This window comes from Brachyhypopomus gauderio, chromosome 19, assembly GCF_052324685.1.
Source record: "Brachyhypopomus gauderio isolate BG-103 chromosome 19, BGAUD_0.2, whole genome shotgun sequence".
Classification (NCBI taxonomy): domain Eukaryota; kingdom Metazoa; phylum Chordata; class Actinopteri; order Gymnotiformes; family Hypopomidae; genus Brachyhypopomus; species Brachyhypopomus gauderio.
Genome location: NC_135229.1, coordinates 615,001 through 621,724, shown reverse-complemented (window position 1 = coordinate 621,724; position 6,724 = coordinate 615,001). Strand labels below are relative to the sequence as shown.

The following is a 6,724-nucleotide window of genomic DNA, read 5'->3' as shown; positions in this document are numbered from 1 at the left end:
GAGATTAAGAAAACACCACAGCAATAATCCAGCCACAGAGAGGCTGTTGATGATCGTAAGTTAATCGCTAATGAGGCAGAGATTATATCCTGCAGGACTCCAGGAGTCCACAGAAGTCTGTTGCTGGGCAGGAATCAACCTTTGTGATTAAACCGTTTAAAATTGTGTTCCATTGCAAAGAGATTTGAAAGCTTCTCAGCACCCTGCAATGATCAAACCAAAAACCTTCAGACAAAAGGCACTTCACACCACCAGGGCAGTTAATCACACCCTGTTTATTACACACACACACACACACACACACACACACACACACACACACACACACACACACACACACACACACACACACAAATACACACACACACAGCAGATATGGGGGAAACTCTAGTCACTTCTGATTTTATTGATGTTTTTCTTAAATGACTATGATTTATTTTCTTTTTACACATTTTACAGAACAAAACAACTGATATTCTAGTTATGTTACCACCAAAACATAAAAACATAAAAAAAACTATTAGAAACTGTAAATAGCATATGAGGAAAGGAAATGTTATCAGAGAAACCAGACCAAAACATTTACAGGTGCATGATACATACAACATGGATACTGTCATGTTTTAATGCAGTTTTAATGGAGGGAAGCATATGGCTGTTCTGAACCTCTGATTAGATGCATAAAAAGCATCTGACTTCCAAAAGCCTTGGTGTGTAGCAACTACATTTCCCAAAAGCACCTTGCAATTCTAGTGTGTTCAACCACCTCCAACATTCCAGGTCAAAGGCCATCTGTGGCTCACAGGGTTATGCAGGGAGTTTTGGTGGGAGGGTCATACCTTGTGTGATTGTGATGGTTAATAGACTTTGGTTTAAGTTTTCACTCAAACATGAATTCACCCCTAGTCTCATATTATGAGCTTTTTTCCTGCCTTCTCAGTTTTCTCGCTACTTCCTCTCCCAAGGGGAGTACTTCCTGTAGCCTAGCATGCTAGCACCTTGATGAAACAAAAAAACAAAAACAAAGAGAAACAGCCATATGAGTCCTACCATGTCAGTCAAAACAAAGTTCAGATATAAATATAATTAAATACAATTACATTGCTGCTTCCCACACAAAGTCCAGTGTGCTGTTTCACTGCTTGTCATAACTAGCGTTAGCTACGGACAAGCACAGCCAGTTCTTCACCGTTCCTTCTGTTTTGTTGTCTTAATATCTTGATGGGTTACAGACATTTTTTTTTCGAACTCAACAAACATACACAAATAACGTGAAAACACGTATCTTTCACGGTCAGCAGAGAGCTAGGTGTATTAGCATTTTGACTTTGCCATCGTCAAGACGATGAGGCCTTTGTGGGCAGTAGGTGGCAGGAGTGAGCAGGAGTGAGCAGGAGTGAGGGATGGATGGAGGAGTGGAGTGGGGGACGTGAGTGTCTAATGGATGTGTGGAATGGACAGAGCACCTTCACCTCAGGACAGAAACAGATGGATGGAGGGTGAGAGTGAGACAACATGGGAAAATGGCAGAAATGAGGAGTTTGTAACAACTAAGTGTAGTGCACACATCTGTGTGTGTGTGTGTGTGTGTGTGTGTGTGTGTGTGTGTGTGTGTGTGTGTGTGTGTGTGTGTGTGTGTGTGTGTGTGTGTGTGTGCTAATATGGTGTATGTTCACTCTCTGGTAGCAGTATCAACGTCATTGTGTGGGTCTCAGTCACTGCAGTCAGAGCACCACACCCACACATGATAAACACACACATACACACACACACACACACACACACGCGCGCGCACACACACGAACACACACACATGCTAATGCACACAGAAATATAGCTAGTGTGTGTTACACCCCTACAGAACCAAAAATACCCCACATTGAGATTTTAACTACCCCTCCCTCTGAGTTCTGAGATAAATACTCCCACCCTCTGAGTTAGGGGTCAGCACCTCCACTTCCTGAGTGAGATTTTACTGCACATGAATATAAGATTCGTTCTGCAGATGTGGGGGGGGGGTCACGCTAGACTGTGGTGACAGAAAATATAATCACATGGTTAACGGAACAGAACATTCAGTGTGTGTCTGTGTGTGTGTGTGTGTGTGTGTGTGTGTGTGTGTGTGTGTGTGTGTGTGTGTTACTGTTGTGTTCTTATGATTAGCATTAAGAGCAGTTACTTTGAAGGGCCAGCCTATATTGAAACAGGAAGTGACATAAGAGTGACATCACCATGGGAACAGGTCATTATATGTGGATTATGAGAGATGAAGCAGAAAGAGGTGAGAGGCAGAAACAGGAAGAGAAGATGAAAGAGAAAAGAGAGAAAGAGAGAGAGAGAGAGAGGGAGGGGAGGGAGAAAAAGAAGAAATAGATTGTTAAAAAAGAATTTTCAGAGCAGCCCAAAAAAGACAGAGCATAATTTTCACATATCTGAACAGAATGAATAAATCAGAAAGTGGTCAGAGTGGTGTGTGTGTGTGTGTGTGTGTGTGTGTGTGTGTGTGTGTGTGTGTGTGTGTGTGTGTGCGCGCGCGCACGAAAGGGTGTATTTCTACATGTGTCCAGAGTTCTGAGTTAGAGAGTGACAGAGAGAAAGAAGAAAAATGTTACGCTTCACGGTTTTGCTGTCTGACTGTTCTGATTCATCTCATCAGAGAAGTGAATGAAGGTGTGTGTGTGTGTGTGTGTGTGTGTGTCTGCGTCGGCGTCGGGGGGGGGGGGGGGTGTATAGTACTAACAGAAAGGTTTGGTGCTCTAGACGTTTAAAATGTAAGGCTTTTTAATTTTCTGTTGACAGTGGTTTGTGTGAGTTTTGAGAGGGTCGTGTCAGTGGGGTTTGTATGGCAGGTCGAGAGATCTGGACATAATCACACACATCACATCTACACTCTAACAGGCTCCGCCCCACTCCTCCAGACTCCTCCCCCCCACACCCTCCCCCCTCCCCTCGCCCTAGCGCAGGGTGATTTTGTGGGCGAGGTCGGAGAGGGTGGAGAGGAGACGTGCAGGTCTCCTGACCTTCTCTCCCGCTATCTGCTCTTGTTTCATGAGCTCCAGTTCGATGGTCATGAGAACCCTGTCATCCCCGTGCTGCCTGCCCACCCCCGGTGCCTGGCCCTGGGCAGGGGGCTGTGGCTGTGCCCCCGTGCCCTCGCGCGCCAGCTCTCTGCTCTCCGACCACTATTTCTTATCCCTGCGAGACTCCTGCTTCTTCTTCTCAGACGCTGCTGCCTTCTGCTTGGCTGGATCCACCAGAGCAGACGCCTGGGGAGAGAGAGGGAGTGAGGGTGGGGGAGGATAGAGTCACTATGGCAGGAGAGAGGGAGAGAGAGAAAGAAAGAGAGAGAGAAAGAAGGAGAGAGGAGAAAAGAGACGGGGGAGGGGGCAGGAGGGAGGGGTTAAATATGGTGAAGGTGTGATGGTTAAGTGAGGGAGCAGAACCAGAACGAGGTAGTTTTGGTTACGGAAGCATAAGGAAGAGACGGAAAGAGAGATGGAAAAAGAGATGGAAAAAAGGTGAAAACGGAAGAACGAGCAGTTAGAAGGAGATGTAAACGAGGGGAACTTTTGGTTTCTGGAAGGGAGGACAAAACAGGAAGCCGTCAGTCAGTCCGAGAGAGAGACAGCATGACATCACAGCTCCTACACACGAAAGAACCCTCTGACATCTGACCTCTGACCCTTTAGAATGTATATGGAGGCTTTATTTACAGGAACATACATTAACATTGCAATGTGTAGTAATAGAATAAAGCCGATTGTAGCGCCCCCTATGGGTGAAATAAAGCCTATTATAGGGTCCCCTGTGGGTGATTAGACTGTGCCCATTAGGTTTTTGAGAACCATTTAGTTTGAGCATAAATTCAGTGGAATTTCTATTCTTCTATATATACATATACTTAAGATCTTCTGAGTTCTGACACTCCGACTGGGCTGAAATTGAACATTGAATCTTGGGTCACAGTAAACTATGTTTAAAACTTCTAACATGCCAAGACTTAAACAGAGAAATGATTTCCAGTGGCAGTAGAGACAGTGGCAGTCCCTAATCTGTTACTCGGTCACCTGACATTCTCGTTAAACTGGGAGAGTGGACAGGCGTCAGCAGACAGACAGACAGGAAGAGAGAGAGACAGGTGTGAAAGGAAAGAAGCACAGATTAGGGCTGACAGAAGGCAAACCACATATACACACGGGGTCAATGAGGAGAGAGAGAAGGAAGGAAAGAAAGAATGAGGAAAGGAAGAAACTATAGATGAGGATAGATACATTCTTCAGATCTAGACACAGGTGTTTCAGCCTGTTTGTCTGGAGTGTGTGAGAGGGAGTGTGGTGACTCTCCATGATTCCACTGTTAGTATTTATGTCAAGTAATAAAAGACAATCATAAAATCCAACAGCATCTTAATGTGCACCTGCAGAGAGGAGAGAGAGGGATGAGAGAGGAGAGAGAGGGGGACGAGAGAGGAGAGAGAGGGGGACGAGAGAGATAGTGGGAGAGAGATGGAGAGTGAGGATGAGAGAGAAAGAGGGAGAGAAAGGAGGATGAAAGGACAGAAAAAGGGAAGTAAATTGAAAAAGACACCCAAGTGACAGATAAATGAGATGAAAACATGGAATGAAGGCATTGAAAAAAGAGAGCGAGACAGTGAGAGAGTGAGAGAGACAGTGACAGAGAGAGAGACAGAGAGAGAGAGAGAGAAAGAGAGACAGTGACAGAGAGTGAGAGACAGAGAGAGAGAGAGACAGAGAGAGAGAGAGAGAGAGAGAGAGAGAGAGCATGATTGTGTGTGACAGAGGGAGAGAGAGAAAGCCTGAATGAATGAGGTGACATTTTGGGCTGTTTGAATGCCAGTTTGATACAGCATATTCTAATTATACTGGAAAAATGTTTATACTAGACAAAATAAACATTTTAAAAATATTATCTTAAATATTATATTGTATATATTATATTACAACTTATATATTATATTATCTTATATATTATATCTTATATATTATATTTTCTTATATATTATATTATATATTATTATACATTATACATTAACAAATCTTATTCATTCTATCTCATAAGTTCACAACACTACAACTCAGGGTAACTCAGGGTAAACCCATTGGTGATTTGTAGATGGTTATTGAAGGTGAACTTTGAAACCCTACATTAGATTGCTGGTCTAGAAACCGTTTTAGTTTTAGTTGGTTTTATGCAAATAAAGGCAAACCTTTAAAGACAGTATCTGAATACATCAACAGAATAGATTCATTTTAAATGAACCAATAATGTTAATCTGATGCAGTGCAGTTAACCTCTTCCCCCCCCCTCCCAAAAAAAATGGCACAGCCCAACTAGATCAGGAGTAATGAGGTGATCTGGAGGATTGACAGGCTGAAAGGATTCATCAGTCATTCCCCCCCGAACCCCCATTAACGCCGCATGGCGCCTACGGGACACACGTGTCTCCTGACCTGATGACTACAGTCCCAGCTGGCAAACCTAGAGGAACACAAACGCTGAGGTAGATAATGACCTTTGACCTTGACCTCTGCAGCACCGGGAGGTGAGAAGGTAGACTGTCAGGAGATTGGTGCTGCCCCAGGTTGGACAGGGTCTCTCGTGCCCCTACTGACACACATCCACAGCGCAGGGCCACACTGACACCTGCTCACATGAGCTGAGCTCGTATTGGAAGAACGGGACGAGGTTCCTGCTCACATGAGCTGAGCAGGTCAATGAAACTATGGGAGCAGGTTCCTGTAAACCAAGAGCTTCTGTCCAGCTACCTCACAACTAACCTTCTCGATGGCTTCTCTTAAAGTTATGACAACATGACTAATGGTTGAGGGGCTTGTTTTCCTGCTGTTGAGGATTCTAGACCGTTCACTACAGAAGCTGTTTAATTTAGTGTTTAGTTTCAGCTGTGGACACTGCTGTTGTGTCATGACATCTTACCTACTTAGGGAGTGTGTGTGTGTGCGTCTGTGTGTGTGTGTGCGCATGCGCAAGTGTGTGTGTGTGTGTGTGTGTGTGTGTCTGTACTACGTTTACATTTTACTACGTGAGCACTTGCCTGTTTTTGCTGTGATCCCTCCTTTCCTTTGCCCTTCTTGCCATGTTTGCTATGGGAACACAAACACAAACACAGTGTGAGCGCTGTGGCCCTCTGGTGGCTGGAGGAGTGAACTACACTTCAGCTCTTCTGCTGAACCTCAGTGGTGGTTGCTGGAACAGGGTGTGGGGTCTTGTGCCCAGCCTTGGCAAAGGTGTGTGTGTGTGTGTCGCGGCGAGATAAGGGGAGTGCCTTGGCCTTGCTGGAGGTGTGTGTGTGTGTAAGTGTGCGCTTGTCTGAATCCTGAGGGGACCTGGACAAGGTCTTGGTGAAGGTGTGTGTGTGTACACGCGTGTGTGTGTCGAGGCCAGGGAGGGGCTCAGGGCGTGCTCGAGGCACGAGCTGCTCCCACACTGACCTCATACTCAGGCTGAAGACACGTCTGGCCACCAGGAAACGCATAAGATAGTAAATCGCCACCACCAGTATCAGCAAACCCAAAACCACCCCGATAATGGCCCCAGTGATCACCCCTGCCTGGATGGGCACTGTGAGGAGAGAGAGAGAGGGAAAGAGATGGAGAGATAGAGGAATGGAGAGAGGGAGAGGGTGAAAGGGAGGAAAGTGAAACAGGGGAATAAGAGAACATCTTTAATGTCTTTTTTTGGCTAC

General features: G+C 45.3%; 1 protein-coding gene across 3 annotated transcripts in view; it reads right to left on the bottom strand.

Moving 5' to 3' along the window:
- Window positions 1-376: 376 nt before the first annotated feature.
- mpz (myelin protein zero) overlaps window positions 377-6,724 on the bottom strand; it is a 10,443-nt gene continuing 4,095 nt past the window's right edge. Inside the window, exons 4-6 of one of the 3 annotated variants that reach the window (XM_076980943.1) lie at window positions 6,471-6,600; window positions 6,074-6,122; window positions 377-3,576 (exon numbers count right to left, since the gene is read on the bottom strand). In XM_076980943.1, the coding sequence (XP_076837058.1) occupies window positions 3,541-3,576; window positions 6,074-6,122; window positions 6,471-6,600 (215 nt within the window). In that variant the 3' untranslated portion in view covers window positions 377-3,540. The remainder of the gene's footprint in view (window positions 3,577-6,073; window positions 6,123-6,470; window positions 6,601-6,724) is intronic. The other 2 variants (XM_076980942.1, XM_076980944.1) reach the window with 2 other exon arrangements.